Here is a 22,434-nt window from a genome sequence, read left to right on the forward strand (position 1 = left end):
TGTGTATTGACTTTTTTTATAGATTTTCCCAAACATCCTATGATATACAATAATAATTTCATTTGTTGGAAGCTAATTGTCGGCATGTATCATACTAAATATAATTTCTAATTGTTTTCCTCCAATCCAATCGTCAGCAATTATGCCTCTGTCCTTCAGCAGGAAAGCAGCCGCTTTTCTTGTTTGAATGCAAGTCCATTGGGAAGGACTCCGCCTGCTGCTTCGGAATCACCAGTCGGTTTAGCTTCCCCACGTCCAATGGCATCAGCCCGTCTATGCAAGAGCCAAAATGCGCTTTTATTAATTAATTTAAAAATTAAGTATAATAGTTTTATGAATTTTAATTTGTTAAAAAATACAAACAAATTGGTTAAACAGGTGGATTTTGGCCCCTCCATAGCCAAAACTACAGCCAGCATCACAGCCTTGTCGAACAAAGGAGTACCTGGTTTTGGGTTGCTAGACAGAGCAGAAATCACAAAAACAAAATAGAGATCACAAGAACAGAGCAGAGCTGAGATTACAAAAACGTAGCAGAGCAGATACCTGCAAAAACACTAATGTCGTTGTAAAGGCTGAATCTCTCGGGTAATATTGAGGGAACAATGGCTGAATCTCTCGGGTAATATAGAGGGAACAGCCTTCATCATCACGCCATTTATTATGAATATTTCTAAATATTTTTATCTTGATACATTGTACCTACTGACAAATTGATATATTGTCAATCGCCTGGGAGATGGTGAAATCAATTTATGAGCCCATAGGCGGCTTTGTTGCGGGCAATCTAAATTGCTCTTACAATTTTTAAGTCTTGTGACCCAAACTTCATAGTCTTCAGGAAAACTACGTTGCTTTATGCGAGAAGGCCACCATATCCATTTTAATCTTCCACCCTTTTTCAGATGGCCCTTTATAGTCGCAAATTCCAACGTAGAATTTTATAATCATCTTCTATGCAAGATTTAATTAAGTAATGATCAACTATATATTTTTATTTTAAATCTTTATTCATATATATAATTAAGTATAAATTGGTGGGTTTTAAGTTCTAACATAAAATTTAATAATCTATCTCATATAAAAGCTTTGACAATCATAAGAAGAATATGAGTCGGGAAGTGTAATCTAATAGATGTTGGATGGTATTAATTAGAATGATCTGGTAAGCCACCCGGTTTACTCTACTAACAAGCCCGGAAGGAGGTTGGGGATAGGATATGAAAGTACGATAAGGAAGGTGGGGTTAGGAAAGATAACGCCCTATAGTTTATCGATGTTGGGAAGGAAAATAGCAAAACTAAGAAGTCTGCAACTTTCCACTTTTATCTTCATCCTGTAAAGTATGCAACCCGCAGAACCAGACTAACAGCAACCACACCATTTCATGCTTTCCTCTCTTCCTTGGCCTTCAGTGTACTGCTCATTCTGCTAAGACAAAATGAAACTCCACTTTAACAAAATAACACTCCATTTTTCCAATCTCATCCTGCTCAGACCAATTCTTTGCTGCTTTGTATTCTTATATCTATGACTTCTCTTTTAACTATTAACTTAATGTTATACAACATTATCTTTGCATTCTTCCACCTTCTAACCCTTACAGAAGGCAGGGACTAAAGCTCTCCCAGAACTCTTGTTAGTAAATTGCATATATATCATTTAAATACACTTCAATATTATTGAATAAAATAACATTAAAAATAATCTCATAACGCATTTTATTTATGTTTACATTATTTTTTTAATTGTTAAATTGCACGCATACGATCTGCTATATATATGTATAAAATATCAAGATTTTTATCTGAGTTTCCACCATTTATGCTTTGCCAAGGAAGAGCTGCATAAACATATTAAAAGACGAATTTTACATTGTGCTTTACTATTTTGTCACATACAAAACTTGAAATAACTTATTCCTCTTGTTTGTATACGGTTTAAGTCCTTTTCACGATTCCTCTCTGTGTCTCAATTGTTCTCAGAGCGCTGCTCATCACTAGTGAAGAAATATTATCAACATTAGCTTAAATGGTAAAACAATTATTCTTTTGAACATGTAATTCGGTAGAAATGTAAGTGGCGAAGTCTTAATTATAGACAACTAAACAAATCAGAAAGCAAACATGGTAGCAACTGTTGATAATAATAACCATCGAGAACTTATTTCAAACACAAGTTAATAGGGCACAACTACAACTACAATCTTACACAAAAAGGATCCCTACTACCATTGCACTTCTTGCAAGATTTGGAGCACCAAGTTAATAGGGCACAACTACAACTACAATCTTGCACCAAAAGGATCCCTACTACCATTGCTGCTCTTGCAAGATTTGTAGCACCACCTCCAAATGTAGCGGTGATCTTCTTTCTGCGCTAAAAACCTATTCTGTGACCTAAAAAATTTCACCTTCCTCATTACAATTGGAAGGCACTGGATAATTTTGAAGGCAAATTGGAAGCTAAAATCTTTCCCAGCAATTCCAGAGGCCAAAGTAAACTGAAATTACAGGAAAACTGAACACAACTATAAATGATCACCTCCTATGTATAATTAACTGTTCACTTCTGTCTTTTCAAAACTGAAAGTACAGACTCGCTCTCTAATCTTGGTCAGTTTAACCAACAAATAATAAATCGTATGCCCTAGAAACTCAAGCACAGACGATCTGGATCTATGAAGATGATTTAACTCAATACAATAGCACTGCTATAGTTACACAGGAAATGACTCATCTGTTACTGCACTGTTGAAAATGGAAGGCTGATGTCAACCTGCACACAGACCTGATGTTTTTAATGGAAACCTTTGCATCACTTAGAAAATATTGGATTTGATTTGATTCAAAATTGGATTCAAGATTGCATTCGATCCATTTTGAAAATATTTCAACAATATTTTTGCTTGAATCAATTTTGATTTTTCGGACATTATTATTATGCATTCAATTTTCGACTTGTATGTTGAAAATGTCTACCGAGAAACAGAATGGTTTTGCACAATGTTGGACAGATTTTGATTGAAACCTATATGATCTATCATCTGAAAACAAATCAGTATTAAATGAACTACAGAAACAAGTACAAAGGTATCCTTCCCTGCAGAATCCCTTAAATTACACAGGATCAGACCAACCTGAAAATTGCCCGTTAGCTACACAGGCCCTCTGCTTCAGAAAACCTCTGATGGGTTTAAAGATAACATGAAACAAATGTAGAATGGAATGTCCATAGTTACATTAATATTGCGGAGGATAATATGGTTGATGAGGTGGTGCTGGTGCTGGTGCTGGTGCTGGTGCTGGTGGATGATATCCTGCATATTGTTGATATGGAGGTGGGGGTCCATAGGGAGGGCCATAGTAATGATGATATTGCACCTCTTGAGAATGCTGGGGTGCATAGTATGAACCACTGGAAGGGGCATAAAGAGTTTGCTGGGAAGATTGCCCTTCCTGCATTTCATTTGTTGTGCCTTGCTTACCACCACCAGTGTCTGGAGCTGGAGCAACAGCTCCCATTCTCTGAGGATCCATGGATGGATAGAAAGCTCGTTCAGAGGGTAGAGGTGGGGCAGGAATGTTGAAGTAATGTAAAGATGGCTGATCCTGACTACTCTGTAGCTGCTCTTGACTCTGATGCTGAGATACTATAGATCTTGGAAGCATCCCACTATGAGAAATCAGTTTTGCAGATTGATCTCCCTGGTTTTCAACTTCTGGTTTGGGAACCTGTGGTTTCCCCCATAATAGCTTTAGCCTCAAGCCTTTAATTACAAGCTTGTTCGACAAATTTTCTGCTGCCTTCTCAGCCCCTTCCCTGGTGGTATATGTCACAAAAGCACAAGCTCGTTGTAAAACTAGTCTGATAGATTCAATTTCACCATACCCATAGAAGTGGTCCTTCAGATCATCTTCAGTAACTCTTTGATCGAGCCCACCAACATACAAGGTCTTTATACCCTCGTCTTCTGGAGGAGCAAGAGATGACATCTCACCAGCTTTATTCAAGAGCTTTGATGCAACAGGGTCATTTACTCTGCACAAGAAGATTCCATTAGTGCAAACCAATAGAAAATAAACTACTTAATGGCAACAATTTTCACATACATATTAGTCAAACAGGCTTTCACCCATCTTCTTCCTGTGCATTACTATTTTATTCCGACTATTGCACAGAGATGAATTGTTTATATGAATAGAATAAAATATTAATAAATCATCTTTTATACAGCATCTTATGAAAATAAGCTCTATGATTATAATTATTGAAAATATTGATCATTTTCCTAATGGAATAACTAACCTTAACTTTAGATGGTTGTCATTTAAAAACTGAAATGTGAATATTTTTTGCTCATTTATTGTCTGTCTGAATGATAAGTTCTTCTCAAACATTGCACGCACACATGCTGAATTTAAAGGCCCTGATATTCTCAAGTCCTTGTTCTTCTTAAACATTGCATGCACACCATACAGAAACTGCATTCCATTCAATCCCTCTTTTCCTACATACAATCTATGTCACACAGCACACCATACATAGCAAACAAAAAGAGAATATAAGCATTGCAAGTACGGAAAGAAAGAAGTGACGAAAAAGTAGTTGTAACTTATATAACTAACCAACTACTTGTTCACCATGAATAAAAAACATGCACGATTACTTTTTACTGACTTTTTTGAAGTCCAGGAAACAACAATTATCTTTATTGCTGTCTTTGAAAGTTTGAAGTTGGCAAAGTTGCTTCAACCGATGACCACTGTAAATGCTGCCAGTATAACTATTATTGCATCCATTAAAATACAGAGATTTATAATCACTGAGTCTTTTATGATATCCCGCACACAAACATATACACATTACAATGTGTTGTCTGCAAACTGAAAAATGCAGGTGTTTGAACAAAATTCAGACTGTGCAAAATCAGTGCGTATGAATGTGTAAACCTGAAACCAATCATTCTAATTTCTATATGACCATGTTATATCTTGTGCCATTTCTTCAAGCCAGACAACAACAGTTATCAATAATATATTGCCAGTAAGTTATTTCTTTGGCTCACTCAATTTTTTTAATATGAAATTCTTATTAATTTGAGTGGACATTAACTCATACAGTAATCACCCTTTTCATTCTTGATTATTGCCAGCATCCTTCTAGTTCTGTTACTTTGAAATGGGGCTGAAGCGTATAGATGCTGTGTGAAAATAACAAAAGACTTCGTTTGAAGTTTATAAAATTATAACTGTCCAGCTTGCATGTTTAAACAAATTACACACACCAGATATCATTCTAATTTTGACATCAATGAACAATGATGAAAATATTCCTGCAACACTAAGTTCTAAATTATTTTTTTGGTGTTTTGCAACCACTTCCTTGTATGAAGAATTTGAACCTAATAACATTGTGATAAATGTTTGATTTGCACTTATTGTTTAAGTTCTTCTGTGCACCATGGCTTGGCATCCAATGCCACAAGTACACCTCCATTTTGGGGAGGTATGAATATTTTTGTAAAAGATGGAATTTTCTTTAAAATTTACAAAAGCATCTAAAGAAACTGAATCCTTGAGGGCTACAGGTTGCCCAGCATCGGAATCTATGGAAGCATAGGAAGAACACATAGACGGGCATATTTACAATTTAAAATAAATCACTACGCATTGCATATTGTACATTGATTGAACACCAAAAAAAAAGCATACCCATAGTATCGATCCTTAATATTCTGGTGAGAAAGTTCCCCTGTAACAGGCATCTCATGTCGATAAGGGCATTCAGCACCTCGTGTACACTCACCACGAACATAGAAACTACAAACATGAGCTCTGTTTCTTTTGTAATATGGTGTCGTTCTTTGAAGCTTCAATATTGTATCATTTGGGCGGGCCTTTCCATATGATGACTCATAATCTATACCTGCTCTTGCCTGCAAAAAGAGACGGTTGATTTACTTTCAAAGCAGCTAACAGACAAACCATTTAACCAATAAGTGGGATCTAAACTTAGAATTTGGTCCTGAATTATCAGGAAAAATACAATAAACCAATATCACAGATTTTCAAACATACAATTTTAAAAGATAATGACAATCACACTATCGATAATTTTCTCATCAGACTGTCAGAACCAAGAATTTCATATAAAAATGAATTCTAGTTTTCAAGCATAAAAATGAGTTCATATAAAAAATAAATTTATTCTATATTACCAATTGGAACAATGACCAAACCAAAACTGGTCTTGACTATCTGACCTGGTGTGTGTCACTTGATTTAACACAATGTACTGTCGCAAACCTCTAGATTCAGCCTATGTATATCTAAACTTGGCCGAACAGAATACAGAAACCTGAAGCAGAAGACTTCCAGAAGCCCATTGTAGCCAAAATCAGTACGGAAAACCTGATTTTATCGTTAAATTGCCCATCATCCCACAGTTCTTAATTTTTTAACCATGCTATCACTGAAAACTCCATCTGCCATTGAATCTCCAGATCATTCCTTTTCCCATTTCTTCCATGTTTTTTACAGTTGCAAATTTTTTTACAATGTAATCCTAATCCTTATCTTTTAACAAAAACCCTAACCCAATTTTGCGAGTCAAAACGCGAGGCAAGTTGCCTACCCAAAAACACACTAATGAGTTTACGAATAATTCATGGCAATTTTTTAAATGGAAATTTTGTATAAAAACTCAGATTCATAGAATGTATTTATCTTGCTTGCACTTAAAAAATGTGATTTCCGTTAGTGATAATGCTTGCTGCCCATTGACCATATCTGATAATGAGTCACACATACAATGCTGTGAACGTATTGAGCATGACACAAGCACATGTACACATGAAGCATGCACATAAATATGTTAGACATGAAGTGTACACATAAGATATGAATTCAAGTCAGAAAGCACACAATCATATATTAAGTATACACATGAATTGCACACATCTACACATGAGGTGTGTTTCATGAATCCTATACACATGAATGCACACAAGGTTTTGGATCCTCCAACACACTCCAGAGAGATCCTAAGAATTTGCCAATTTGTATCAACGGACTTCTAAGATCAGCACCCAATGAACAAGACTTAGCCTGAGGTCAAATTCCCCTACACTTCAGGTCGCTAAACCAAGGTGTGTACCTAACAATATTTAAAGATCTGATACAATTTGCAACATATGCTGAACATTAAGCAGATAACTCTCAAGATCCGACACAAATTAGCAACATATGCTCAACATTAAGCAGATATCTCTCAATGAAAAACAAACCAAGAAAAGATTGAAAAACTTTGAATTTGGCATCAAGCAACTGGGAATAAACTCTAAACTAATTCTAATCCTACAAAAGGAAACTTTAAGACCTCATTCGAGGCCTCTAAGACCTTCAAAACTGAGCTCAAAGTTTTTATACCAAAACTTCACATCAAATATTCACTATGACTTTACAAATACTCATGATATGGCAGTGAACCTCAGCCAGCAAGATATACGCAAGATGAATCTCCAGTTTTGAAATTAGAACATTTAGAGCTCATATGACCAACTCACTAGTAGCAAGCTTCCACAAACAGCAACTCTGCACTAAGACAACCCTTATTCCAAAGGCAGAAAGGAAATATTTTTGCGTGATGCAAGATTTCTCTTACACCCGAGATGCTCCTGCATCAGAAACAATGTAGGCTTTTGGGACTGCCTTCAAATAATTCCACAAAGGAAATGGATTTCCATTTAACTTTTTATTGTTCGATGTGGTGTACAACCCACCAAGACCACTCATACCAACTAAAATGAACATGCTACTAATATCATGATTAAACAACAAAATATGTACTCAAAAATATTGCACTGTAACCTCCCCATCAATACTAACCAATAGTTGTTACACCATAAAGTTACTTGTTGCTCTCCACCTAAAGTGGGTTTTTTTATATCTGAACTTTGATGTAGCTACCAAAGCAAGCCAGTTCCACTCTGTGCAGGTATTGTGATCTAATATTCTACTAGTATTTATCAAGGGTGTCTCCTGTTTGGTTTCTAGGTCTAACAAAGAAGCTTTAGCAATGTTGGAAGGCATTGATTAGGCCTCCTCTATGGGATGCAAAAGACTAGAGGTGAAGAAATTAAATTCTCTTATTGTGATTAATGCACATAGATTGAAGAAGCATATTATCTATGTATTAAATTAATCAGATTTCCACAATCCAATATAAGTGCAAAACAGTTTTCTGGAGTTTAATTGTGTGCATATTTATCATCAACATTTCGGATCTGAAATGTTGATGATAAATATGCACACAATCAAACTCCAGAAGACTGTTTTGCACAAATCATCTGTATCTTGATCTCAAAGACATTTCCTTCTTTTAATAGACTGTAACAGGAATATCAATTGTCTTTGCTAGCATTTTGGCTTTGATCAACTCCTTTATGCTGCTAAATTTAGCAGCCCTACAAGAACACAGGAATTTATTGGCTCTGCTTTATGTGGATTATTTTCCATCAGAGACTCAATTATACTAACATTCAGATTGTTCCCTTCCTTTTAATGATGTTCTTCTGAGATGGACGATGTCACATGAAAGAACGCAACTTGTTTAGAAGGACTTCCAACTGTGTAGAATCTTTTTGTTCCTTCTGTGCCTAACTGAATACTTCATGTGAGTGGTTGCTCAAGTATGCTAACTTTACTTCTCGTTGCTGCCATTTGATCTTGGCTCTCTATGTTTTCATGCTAGTGTTGCAGAAGGGATCTTCTCTGTTCTAAGCAATCATGAATTAAAACAATGGCTTCTCTATTCTGGATTTTCCCCACAGGAGTGCAGTGTCTAACCATTGTTTATAAAAGGCTTTCTACATTAAAAATGTCACCACAATACACATCATTAAGGATGTTTTGGGCTAAATAAGTCTAAGCAATACAAGTCTAATCATGCTGCAAGACAATTCGGAAATTAACATGGTAGAGGCTAAAGCTGTTACGGGAAGACTACAGCAAGCTGACGACTTGGCCTACAATGTCAATTCTGGTATGGACCTGGTTGAGGTTCAGGTTTGTCTGTACAAAATACACACACACACACACACACATAGTGGGCTGCTACTCCCATCCTGAGGGAACTAGTCTTGCTTCATCCACCCTCCCAGGTCACTGGGTAACCTTTGTGTTATAATTTGGATGTGTTATAATTTGGAAATTATAAGTTTGAAACCTTATTGGTCATCTCTAAATGTAGTAAGGGCCTACCCACTCATAGTTGCCCACCCCCCCAGCTGTTGTTATTGTAGGGCATAGTTGAACCAGTTTCCGAGCTGTAGATAAATTCATGATATAGTTGTATGTCTGGATGGCAGCTAAGGAAGATTGAGCACACGGCCCCCTTTTGCTGATCTGCTTAACTTGATTGGATGTATGTTTGCATTTTTAGTTCCTTTTTTGTTTTCTTGTGCCTAATTGTGTACTAGGCTTTAGCTTGGTCTTAGGTTTTGGTAATTTGTTTTAGCACTTGTCATTTTGGGTTGCTCCAGTTTATCCAGATTGTAAAAACATTTTATTTCAGGGCAAAGTTTCTGACAAAATTCCAGCTGTTCCAGAAATGAAATCCGGTCTGCAAACAAGGGGATGGCAGGGGAGATTTCCTTGACATTTGCAAAAGCACAAAAAATTGCAGAAGCATTTCTGGTTCAGGGAGATAACTCACCTGTACATAAAAAAACCTCTTATTCCATTTGCTGCTTGTATTAAAGCTTGCCCACTTTCTATGCAATACCTGTGCTTTAGAAATTGGAGTAGCATCAGAAAATTGTACCATGAAGTCTGAAATTTTTCCCATCTTTCATTAGATGTTGAGAGATGATGTCTTCAATATCCTATGGACAGTACCTGCTTTGCCTTTTTTTTAATGTTGTGCTTTCATGTATCAATCACACAAATAGCCATTCAAACAAGGCTTCATATCACTTTCTATTGGCATGGAGGTGGGGAAGCAATCATGCCTGTAAATTATTTACTGAAAGGGTTCCCAGTTAGCAATTCATTTAATTTTATCATCCTGAAGCTGCATCATTTAATTTATAAGAACAGCAGTGACACTGATTTTGATGAAGATTAGGGACAGCAGCATACATTCTTTGTTTTACTTCTGAGACTTCTGACATGTATGATATATGATTCCTTTCATTTTGTCGAAACTTGCAGCCTTCAGGCCTTTTAATATTCATAAAATTACATGCATCATGCCAGTGATTCCAGATTCAATGAATTATATTTATGAACGTGTGAAATTGAGAGCAATTTGAATTAAGTATGGTATTAAGTTACATCATGTATATGACTTTAAGAAATTCAACTCTCATTTCAATTCAATAGCTGTATAATGTATATGACAAATGATTATAGATTTATGATTTTATCAATGTTATCATATAGATATATTGAAAGTTTTCCCTACATATTTAGAATTTTCTTTATTTTTCATGTAACCATCTGCTCTGCTGTCCCCTCCATCCCCCAAAAAAGCAAAAACAAATCGAACTGGGAAACTTGTTTCCCAATCAGCCCATCCTGGAAACTTGGAGTAACGTAGGAATTAACCCTGCATTACCAGGTTCGCACCCTGCAGCCTGGATTCGGGTCCGGATTCACTGCGGGTCCAGGCAGGGTCCAGATTTTGGACTGTGGATCTGTCCGGGTCCACGCAGACATACCCACAGTCCAAAATCACCATTTGATAAGTTAATGATTAATAAGGAGAATAACCATCAAAAAGCAATAGACAATTCCTAACCGCTAATTCAGGCACTGACAACATAATAATCATACATATATATATACTTGCGAACCCACCCACAAACCCAAATGGTATTACAATAATAGATAAGTCGTCTATTATTAGTTAATGGTTATCTCGTAAATATCTTAAGCTTTAGTTTGCTTTCGTTTTTTGCTTTCTCTAGAATAGAATGTTTCTATTCTTTACGATCGTTTCCTAAGGAAACATTGTCTCATTCTTTTGTATAAATTGACCTTTCGGTCTCTGTTGATAACAAGCAAGTATTTACCAATTACCTTGTAATATGGTATCAGAGCCAATACTTGAATTTCTTTGAAAAAATTATAGTTTCATTAGAAATTATTTGCTAAAACTTTTTGAACTAATTTCTGAGGTTTTTCTCAAACAGCTCATCTAGGGTTTCTGTTTTTGTTGAGAAATTCATCTGTGAAAAATCGCAGTTTCGGCTAGGTTTTTTCTTCTGAAAATTGCAGGGAGATTTTGGAGTTTTTCACGTGCAAATCGCGAGCAGATTCTTGGCTTCTTTTTTTTTAACAAACCCTACCACAGCTCAGTCTGAAAATCGCAAGCTTCGTTTCAATCTGTAACGCGCAATTCCACATCTCTACTGCTCACATTTGTTTTTATAAAAACGTCTCACGTTTTCTGCAAATCATTTTTTGGAGCCGAAAAACCAGAGTTGCCAGAAACTCCTTTGCCCCTCGTTGGGAACAAGTATCCCCATATCCAATTTGGAAACATATCCAATACTCCCTGGATACACATTGAATATTACACACATGTCAGCCTAAAAAAAAAGTGGATTTCCAACCGCACCAAATACTACATAATTTAATGTTTTTTAAGATTAGGCGTAAATTGTCCCAAATTTAATGTAAAAAAAATAATAATACAATTGTTTTAAAAAAATGGTATAAACAAAACCCGCACCAAATGAGAAAGACAACTAAAATGTTGTTCTATTCAGCAATCTGTTTTGTTGGGTTATCTTCTAATGCAACTCTACTATTTTTGCATATTGTAAGTGTAAAAATAACTTAGAAATATTTATGCAGCATTTCTATGTCCATATTGTTTCTGAGCTAATGAAAAACTCATCTAATAGCTTAGAAAATTGTGCTAAATATGTGTATGTGATACTTATTGATGTCATATCCAAACGTATCCATATTAAGGATCTTAAAAAATGGTCGTATCCGTACCCAAAACCGTATCCATATTTCTATCCATATCTATACCCATGCAACTTTGCGAAAAATGCTTGAAAAAACCGGTATTTTGTCTGCCATAATCACTAATAAAGCGTCATTTTTGTCTATTCAGCCCTTTTGCCTATCTTTGCCAGCATTTCAGGTATTCATTTATCCAAATCCGCCATTTTTCTGCAAATTTGACCTTCTAAGCTGCCGACTAGGGTTTTGCCCGAAACCCTAATTTTTGGGGTCGAAAAAAAATTTGATTGCAGATTCTTGGTGGGTTTTTCAAGAGCTCATCTAGGTTGTCATCCATTTTTTTGGGTGCCTCGATTTTCGAGCTAACGGATCCAAAAATGACAGCATATTCCTTCTGGATTTTTTGAGCTCTCTTCTAGGCCACTCTAATTCTTCTGGGTCTTCCATATTTTTGCCTCAAAGAACGTGCATTCACAGATTTTCACAATTTTTGATTGAAAAACGTGCCATGGCATCTATAACAAATATTTTGCTCGAGCATAACTCCAAATTCAATGGTTGCAATTATGGAACCTGGAAGCAACGATCATCGCAATCTTTGAATATCGGAACACTGATCAACTTGTTTTGGGTGTTACGAAGCGTCCAACTTCTCCGAGTCCTGATCCAAATACATGGGATCTGAATAATCGAGAGGCAGTAATGCTTCTCAAATTATCCGTGGCTGATGATCAACTTTCTCAGATTCCATCTAGCAAGACAGCTGCCGAAATTTGGACACACCTCAAAGGTCTTCATGTGACTTCCAACAAGAGCAGAGCCTTATTTCTAAAAAACACTCTGTTTTCTACTGTCATGGATGAGCGCACCACGCTCCAGGCACACCTGAATCAAATTCAAGAAATCTGTGATCAGTTACTTGTCATCGGTCGCAAGATGGAGGAAGAGGACATTTCGTAATCACTCTCCGGAGTTTACCAAAATCCTATGAGAATTTTATCGAAACTCTCAACATCACATTTACTAGTGTTGATCTGAAGTTCACTGATCTTTGCACCCTGCTGCTTCAGCAAGATCGATGGAAACAACAGTTCGATAGTAGCTCCAGTTCCACCTCCACTAAGCAAGCCTTTGTTGCGAAATCCTTTCAAAAGGATAAGGGCAAGTTTCAGCAACCATCTCAACAGAAGTCTTCTGCTCCAGCATTCGACGGTACCAGAAAGAAGAACATTCAATACAACTACTACCACAAGTTTGGTCACATGAAAGTTGAATGTCAGAAACGCTTAGCTGTCCAGTCTAAGCAATCAAGTTTGCAACCCAAAGCGAACAGTGCAAAGCACACTGAGCAGGCGGAATCTGCTTTTTACGCCTTTATGGCTAAAAGACCTACAGATCATGTGAAGTTGTCTGCCTGGTACATTGATTCAGGGGCCTCTCAACATTTCACTCACCGCAGAGATTGGTTTACTAACTACTGGCCTTATTCCGATTCTGTTATTTTTGGTGGCGGAGAAGAGTACACAGTTGTCGGTAAAGGCAACATTCAAATTCAGTCAGTTGGGAGGAATCTCATATTCCTTGATGTGTACTACGTTCCAGGGATGGAACTAAATCTACTCTTAGTCAATCAGTCAATCATATGGTCCTGATAAGTTTGACAAATTCAAAGGACAGCTTGGTGTGTTCGATAGATTAACCATTAAGGGAGGGTATTACAATAATAGATAAGTCGTCTATTATTAGTTAATGGTTATCTTGTAAATATCTTAAGCTTTAGTTTGCTTTCGTTTTTTGCTTTCTCTAGAATAGAATGTTTATATTCTTTACGATCATTTCCTAAGGAAACATCGTCTCATTCTTTTGTATAAATTGACCTTTCGGTCTTTGTTAATAACAAGCAAGTATTTACCAATTACCTTGTAATAAATGGGACAACAACAATTTGCCCAAACCCACGAAACCGAACTAGAACCCAAATCAGCAACTTAGATTATTAACCTATTAAAGTAAAATAAATTCCTCAACCGACAGAAGAAATCCAATACTTTCCTTGCAACAAGCTTATCTGTGAAATAAATTAATAATTATTATCAAGCAATTTCAATCCTAGTTATATAATAACTTTTATATTTAAATCAAATCAATGTTGGCTAGTTTAAGCCAGTGGCTAATAAGAATCCTCTATTTGTCAATTTCGAAATTATGCAGTTTGTGCCATCAGAGGAGGTCAATCGTGTACGATGAACACATCTACAACCTAATAGTCTCTCCTATTGTAGCTATTTCAAGCAAGTTGTAGGCAGCCCTTTTAAAATCTCTTCCATCATTGCCAGATTTGAAGCATATTGCTTATGCTGCATCATTTTTTTCTCTTGACTACCAATTGGAAGTACTACAGGAAGTTCAGCTAAAATTTGTGTCTAGACTTTGAAACTTGGAATCACACCAGTGTAACAGCTGATTAACAGTAGGATAATAATTTACATCCTTAACAAAAGTAAAATAGACATCATTTTTACACTAAGCATCTTGCTTAATTGCATTGCAATGTTCAACAATTGAAGGAGAAAAAACATAAGGAAAAAAATGATAGCCATCTGGTAGCTCTTCAAATGAAATTTAAAAAATAGCAGAAATTGATATTCTGTCTAAAATATTATGCTATATGGTAAAACAGTATACTTGAGTACAGCTGTTCACACAGAAGAAATTATTGCAAAACTATAACATATAAATAATGTATCAAACACAATATGTAAAATGACTCTAAATACCCTTCTACATTTCCAAAAACTCTAAGCTTGATCAACTCCAACAAAATAATTTAAGAAATACCCATAAATGTTCACAAAACTATATAACTTGAAACCTGTTGAGTTGAAAGCAGAGATTGAGATACAAAAAAATTAGGCCAAACATAAAGTAACTTAGAAAAAGTCCACTGATTATTACATATTCACAAACACAGAGTTGACTTGTTCACAATCTAGCATTGTTTCTGACATGAAACAGTAAAAACTTAACATTTTATAGATTGGTATAAGTGAAAAAGAACCTTTCGATCCTGCTCCTCAGCAAAATATTCTCTATTGACATCACTCTTTGGAATAGCATCATTGGTGTTAATGGCCAAAGCCGTATCCCGAACTTGGACAGGCAATCCATACTCAAGATCAAGCAGACACACTTGACAAACATTTTTCAGCTTGCTGCATGTCTGGCAAACCTCTGTTTTCTTGTACCTTGCATCACGGCCTGGCCTCCATCTAAAAACTGTAAAAGGTCTGGTGCAAATTTTGCACTCTTTATCAAAATTTGCCTTTGTCTGCAAGTCATCATAAAAAATGTTTACACTTAATGCTTCCTTTACCAGAATTGATGAATTTAAACAAAAACTGCAAACCTCATTTCAAGCAACAGGGGAAAACTAAACAACAAATCACACAAGCTAATGCATTCTAATAATGAAATAAACATAAGTAAAAGAGATCCAAGCTTTTACCATAAAGCAATGTTCAAGAAATAAGAGGTACCATATCTCTGATTTCATGTATCAAAGAAGAAAAATATGTAATAGTTATCTGTCTCCTAAATGTTGTGATAACAGTTGGTAACTGGGTTGAATGTACGAGGAGGTATTACTCTCAATAACATGTCTGTAGATGATGCAGAGGAATATTGCATCAACAGAAGTTTGCGAAGAAAAGTTAGACGTGGCACATTTACAACCATCTCCATTTGGTTCAAGAATCTAAAAATGGATTCGTAAAAAATCTTCTGTCATTAAACAATTTCATTTTGTTTATAAGAAGACCAAAATTGTCACAGTCAAAATAGAGTAGCTCATCAGAAAAATGTGACTTGTGCAATATACATCTCGAATAAGCAACATAGTTGTACCTTATATTCTCAGTGTGAAACGGTAAAAGTTTCTAATTCACAATCAAGTTAACTTCCAGTCACAAAGCAATGAGCTTCACCAGCATACATGTCATGTTAGCAACAGAAGCACCCTAGATTCCACATCCTTGCCAGCAGAACACATTCAAGGTGCCTCTACCTCTTCGTGGCAGTGTAAAATGATTCCCTAAATTTCACAACCCATATGGGAAAAAATACCGAGCCTGCCACAGGAAATAATCACTGTCCCAACTCAAACCCAGACCAGGTTCAAAATTGCAAGATTATGATCTGCTATAGTATGTCAAAATGTCTGTCATGTGAACAACACGTATTAAATCCCACTCCTTGCCTTTTCAATGTGCTTCCATCTATTCAAAGAAATGGGAAAGAATATTCACCTACCCTAATACAGCTTATACACTAAAACAAACTGCATTTTCAATTCCTACGAATTTTCCTTCTCAGAGTGTACCCCACCAAGCAATGGTAGTGAATGTTTTTGAATCAAAATCGATCTATGGGAGTGAATTTGGCAAGGGTTCAAAAACCTAAGCTCTGTTATCAATGTGAAAACACATCAGATTGTCTTTCAATATTGGCCACATTAACTCTTATGTTATACTTAATAGAAATTCTTGTCCCCCAATTTTACTTGCTACAATCTTCTGTGTTTGGGGACCAGCAACTAAAATTTATCTTTGACAGAAAATATAACAAGATTTTGAATCCATATGTCCTACTCTTGGTAAAAGAAGGCATTTAATTTTATGGGGTTGCAAGCTTAGGGTTTAACCATGGAGGAAACTCCGTGGTTAAGCGCACTCAGGCTGGAGTAGTACTGCGATGGGTGACCTCCCAGGAAGTCTCCGTGCTTCACCCCTGTGAGCATCGCCTAGATACAATGAGTGCTAAGTGTTCCATTTATTCTCATGAGAGATCGATTCATGTTGAATCACTACTCATGAAACATGGGTCAATGAGTTTGACTCAAAATCACACAGTTAAGTCCTGATAGCAATATCACCATTTAATTGTCTTCAAATATTTGCCCAAATAAAACTTTTCTATATTTTATCTTAATATAACTTACTTTCTCACCAGATTTTACTCACTACAACTTCTATGTTTGGTTCCAGAACAAAGGGTGTGTTTCTTTCTTGCAACATATGACCCATCAAATTGAGACTTCTACTAGTTAAATTTTCTCTTTGTTTGGACTTCAACTAGTTACAGTTTTGTTTTTTCCTTTTTATTTTGAGGATGTCCTCCCCTTGTAGGGTGACCAATGCCATAAGCAAGAATTTTATCTTCATCAAATTCACCACTTGCACCCAACTTCATCTGCTGGGGTACTCCACAACCAGTGACTTGCATGTGGCATTTGACCTAATTTCAACTCACAAACTTAAGCTACAAACTTTGCTTGGAAGCACCAGCGTTTTACAAATCAACCTCATCCCATTCAAGATATAGTTTTTGGTTACTATTCTATTGTGGCTACATGATAGTCATCTTCCTTGCTATCAATTCAACCTCTTGTTCTCCTTTGAAAAGGGATAGTACCAAGCACTTAGTACCCTATTCACATCTGATACCATTGCTCATCTGGCTAACCCATTTTTTAGTTGGACTGCAAACAAGTAAGATGAAAAAAATGTGAATTAACTGGAGTTGCATTTCCTAGCAGTTCAAATCAATGTGTGCTTTGATTGAAAATATTAGTCATATGTTTGGTGTTTGGACCTGCAGCTGCTGAGAATGGGAGTTGTTGAAGAAACCATGTTGAAAGATCAATCCGTCAAAATAACTGTGGGAATCAACAATATTATATGCAAAAGGGGTGCATACCAACTTTTGTGGGAGCTAAACAATGTTAATAAACGTTAGAAGGTGAAGGGAACCGATATTAAAAGATATAATAAAATATAATATGTTATGAATAATACCATAATGACTTAACATTACTTAATTAAATGTATTTTGTTTATTGAGTACAGTAGTTGAATAATACATATAATTAATTATTCAACTACGTTATTAACTTAGATATTTGTTTTGGATAATACTTTGTGTTATTCAAGTCATATGAAAGACTCCTGAAGCTACGTCAACACACTAGACCAAGAAAGTAGCTTTGATACCATTATTAAGACGAGAATATGAAACTGATAAAATAAACAACCAAAAGAAAAGACTGAACACAATTTGTATACATAATCTGGAAACTGTGCTTTCTTTAGTTCTTGTTTGTAAAAATTGATGCTTAGGCAAAAACAAATATACAATTTTCGCACAGAAAATCAAAATCTGGAGAAAGCCACACAAGCTATTCTATTTCAATGAACAATCCATATGCCATTCAAAGTAATTAAAACTTTCCTTGGTGCCAATAAAACTTTCCTTGGTGCCAACTAAGCCATCTCCAAGAGCAGTGTTGAGTTGTCAACAAACAACACACCAAGCTTCTGAGTCCTGACCAATATTTTCCACCATATTAACATTGACTTTAGGCATATAGGTCTTTTATTATGCACACATGTTGAAAAACCTTTTGTAACTTTTTCAAGCTCAAAGACCTCATTCTTAGTAACTTACTTCAGAAGGCTTTTGCCACTTTTACAGTCAATTTGCTGTTACAGTTATATTCCTAATGATGACTGCTTAACTAATACTGACTAAATAGCAAAAACTACATAAATTGTAGCTCATAATATCCTAACTCACTCAATATTGCACGAATGACACATTACTTTGTATGTAACATATCAAGCATAAAGTTCCCCCAAAAAACCGTGTATGGATAAATTGAATCGGTGTTTCAGCTCACCCTTCATGAATCATGGTCTGGATAATAGACTGTTATCATAATTTCCGTACATCAAAATTTGAACTTTTGTGTTGAAATAACGTCTTCTAAAGGTTCTATGTTCTTCTCAGTTAATGGTCTTCTTCTAGTAACTGTTGTGTGCTTAACCTTTCCAAAATTTGAATCATCAGTCCTTTATGTAAAGAAAAGACAAAGATTTGAGTGCGAAAACAACAAATGATTTGGTGTAACCATCTTGATATTATTAAATGGTTGGATCGGAATGCCGCTCTTCTTAAGATTGCAATTTGAATTTTTGAAAAATCTTTCCTCAGTCAAAAGTTATCACAGGTTAATCATCCCTTACTTTTCACGTAATTTCTAATGATTCATTAGTCTGAAAATAGAGATGGGTTAATTAACCTTTGAGAAAGCTGCAAAATAAATTGGTTCATTAAACTCTTCCAAAAGTGTGGAAGTTTCAAAAAGTCATTACCCTCTCCATTTTATAACCATCTTTGCAAATTTTTAACAAATCTGTTGATGTTTAGTAGCTTCAATCAGGTAAGCCTAACAATATATATAATTACGTTACATAATTTATATATATGTGAGATATATATATATAAACAAAAAGACATCAAACTTAATTATTATATATAATTGATTATTATATAAATTATCAAACTTAACAAAAAGACATGTCTACTCATAACTTATGCTTAATATAAATATGAGAAAGAGTTGTCTTTGGAAAATGGAGACCTTGAACAGCCAGTGCCATTACATTTGCAACATCTTTAAAAATAACATGGTATCAGAGAATTTTCTGATTTGTTGCATATGGATCCTCATTGGAGCAACTTGTATCAAGAACGCATAGATAAGTATCCTTTAGCTTTGAAGTATTGCAATTTATTTACTCTTTGTATTCTCTCTTTTAATTGTATTTCTATACATACTATAAGAGCTATTTGCCTTGATCTTTTCCTTTGTCTCTAGAGATATTCTTGTGGGAAAAGAAGATTGGTACATTAGGCATACTACCAAATATTGTGCAAGACTCATTCTTATGACAGTATCTCCAAACAAGTTTTGATCTAGGATTCATTAGTCATCTAATGTCCATGATAGATAAAGTGAAACTCTTAAAGCAAATATCTTTGATGGTTAAGATTATGAAGTATCTTGCTATATTAAGAGGGAGCCTCACAATTCATTAGAGGCAACCTTGGACAAAGAGAGGGAGCATATAGAAGATATGCTTCAGTCAAACTTTTGATGATTTTGGTTGTATTGATTCAGAGGGAGTAGACCATGTCTAGATGGGTTCTCTAGTGATCAGAAACTATAGCAGTTAAAGGACTATGATTCATGGGATAAAGTTTCATGTATGTAGGATGGAAGGTCTTATGCTATCACAATACCTATTAAACTAGGGAAGCATGACATGACTTTCTACCAGAAGGTCAAAAGGATGATATCAAATTCAAAGGGAGTCTGACAATTCACCAAAGACAACCTTGTACTAGAAGTCACAAAATTTGATATCGAACTAGTTTTGACACTTTACTAGCAACCTTGACAAGTAGGTGAAAAGGTTAGTGTTTCTTTGAAAGGGAGTTGAAAGTGAAAACCTTATTCTCTGATATGTTTCATGGTGAATGTCATGACAACACCACATGATAGTATTCCTGGCAACTTCATATGAATTTTTGATGTCATGCGTGTATGAGCCTACCCCTTGTCTACATCATAAAGAAGTGACGACTTCCAAATCATTATCACTTGTATTTATGGAAGTTATTGAAAGGTGACAACTTTACAATAGCTTAAATCATGATATACATTTTGTTTAAATATTGAAATAGATCATGAAAGGCTTTATCTTGTAAATCAACAACTAAGTGTTAGATGTCATTAAATTGACTATCTATAAGTTGCTTGTATAGATATATGATAGTTATTTGGTGAATACCCAGCCTTGATATTCTGATAGGCCATTACCGTATTGAGTACTTGATGAATATCATTTAGTTGATGTTCTAATAGGCCAATACTCAGAGTACTTGGTGAATATCATTTGATTGATGTTCTGATAGGCCAGTACTCATGTTACCTAATAAGATATCATAGAGTATTTGGTGAATATTGTTTGTTGATATTCTAATAGGCCAATGCTCATATGATATCATATAATGAAAGTCTTCTGATCAAAGACTTCCTTGTTGTGTCTTTCCTAATATTACCAATGGTGTAATATATGTCTTGTGTTTATCCTCCCTAGCTAAGAGGGAGTGTTGATGTTTAGTAACTTCAATCAGATAAACCTCACAATATATATAATTATGTGACATAATATATATATATATATATATATATATATATATATATAAAATTCATTATTATATAAATTATCAAACTTAACAAATAGAAATCTCTCTTCCCCTTGAAGGGACATGTCTACTCATTAATTATGCTTAATATAAATATGAGAAAGAGTTGTCCTTGGAAAATACAGAGCTTGAATAGGCAGTGCCATTACATTTGCAACATCTTTAAAAATAACAAAATCTATCCTGTAGAGGTGATCTCAAAGGAATGTGGAATTGCAATAAAAATTTATGGAATGTTTGACTTAATACATCCTAGAGATGTCTCCTTGACAAATCAAAGGAAAACGTTAAAAAATGTGGATGAATATGGAAGACATGTAAAAAATGTTTGTCAGGACAACCCCAAGGAAATGTGGCTGCGCAATGATGACTGTGTTAAAGTAACTAAGATCATTTCTACAAATGTACTTCCATTGCCATTGCAATTGATGATTTCCAAATGTAGATTTGGATCTCATATATGTATAATATGAGAGGAGACATGTCTCTTCAAGAGACATGAAGAGACATGTCTCTATAGTTAATCACCATCTAGATTATCAATAACTATATGCATAACTTATCTTTAACATATATATAATATTAATATATTAACCATATATGTAATATAATATTATATTATTATATAATAATATATAATACATAATATATATAATACATATTAAATTACATATATCATATATATATTATATATATGAGATATATAATGCATAATATATTATATATATTATATTACATATATAATTTATATTATATATATAAGAATCACAAATAACAATTTATCTGAAAAGATAAACACAGATTAACTTATATCAAATAATCAATGTTTTACTTCTACTGACGCTAAAACATTAACACTCCCTCTTTAGCTAGGGAGAAGTAAAACATTAATTAAATCAAAATCATCATATAAGCAACAGAATATGTACAGCAAATGATCTCTACTTGCACTTAAGCAATGACTAGAGATAGCACATAAAATCTCTACTTGCACTTAAGCAATGTCTAGAGATAGCACATATAATCTCTATTTGCACTTAAGCAATGTCTAAAGATGGCTCATCTAATCTCTACTTGCACTTAAGCAATGTCTAGAGAAGCCCAGAAATAATCTCTACTTGCACTTAAGCAATGTCTAGAGATGGCTCATATAATCTCTACTTGCACTTAAGCAATGTCTAGAGATGGCTCATATAATCTTTACTTGCACTTAAGCAATGTCTAGAGAAGCCCAGAAATAATCTCTACTTGCACTTAAGCAATGTCTAGAGAAGCCCAAAAATAATCTCTACTTGCACTTAAGCAATCTCTAGAGATGCCCATGATACACTCATGATCTCTACTT

General features: G+C 35.0%; 1 protein-coding gene across 1 annotated transcript in view; it reads right to left on the bottom strand.

The window, feature by feature from the left end:
* Positions 1 to 3,017: 3,017 nt before the first annotated feature.
* The window catches only part of LOC149532262 (zinc finger CCCH domain-containing protein 40-like), a 33,229-nt gene continuing 13,812 nt past the window's right edge, over positions 3,018 to 22,434 (bottom strand). The window contains exons 2-4 of the mRNA XM_089803628.1: positions 15,040 to 15,309; positions 5,715 to 5,938; positions 3,018 to 4,041 (exon numbers count right to left, since the gene is read on the bottom strand). Coding sequence (XP_089659754.1) covers positions 3,243 to 4,041; positions 5,715 to 5,938; positions 15,040 to 15,309 — 1,293 coding nt within the window. The 3' untranslated portion in view covers positions 3,018 to 3,242. The remainder of the gene's footprint in view (positions 4,042 to 5,714; positions 5,939 to 15,039; positions 15,310 to 22,434) is intronic.

The sequence above is a fragment of the Cupressus sempervirens genome, chromosome 10 (assembly GCF_028749045.1).
Source record: "Cupressus sempervirens isolate cs-2001-9-10 chromosome 10, ASM2874904v1, whole genome shotgun sequence".
In the NCBI taxonomy this organism is placed as follows: Eukaryota; Viridiplantae; Streptophyta; class Pinopsida; order Cupressales; family Cupressaceae; genus Cupressus; species Cupressus sempervirens.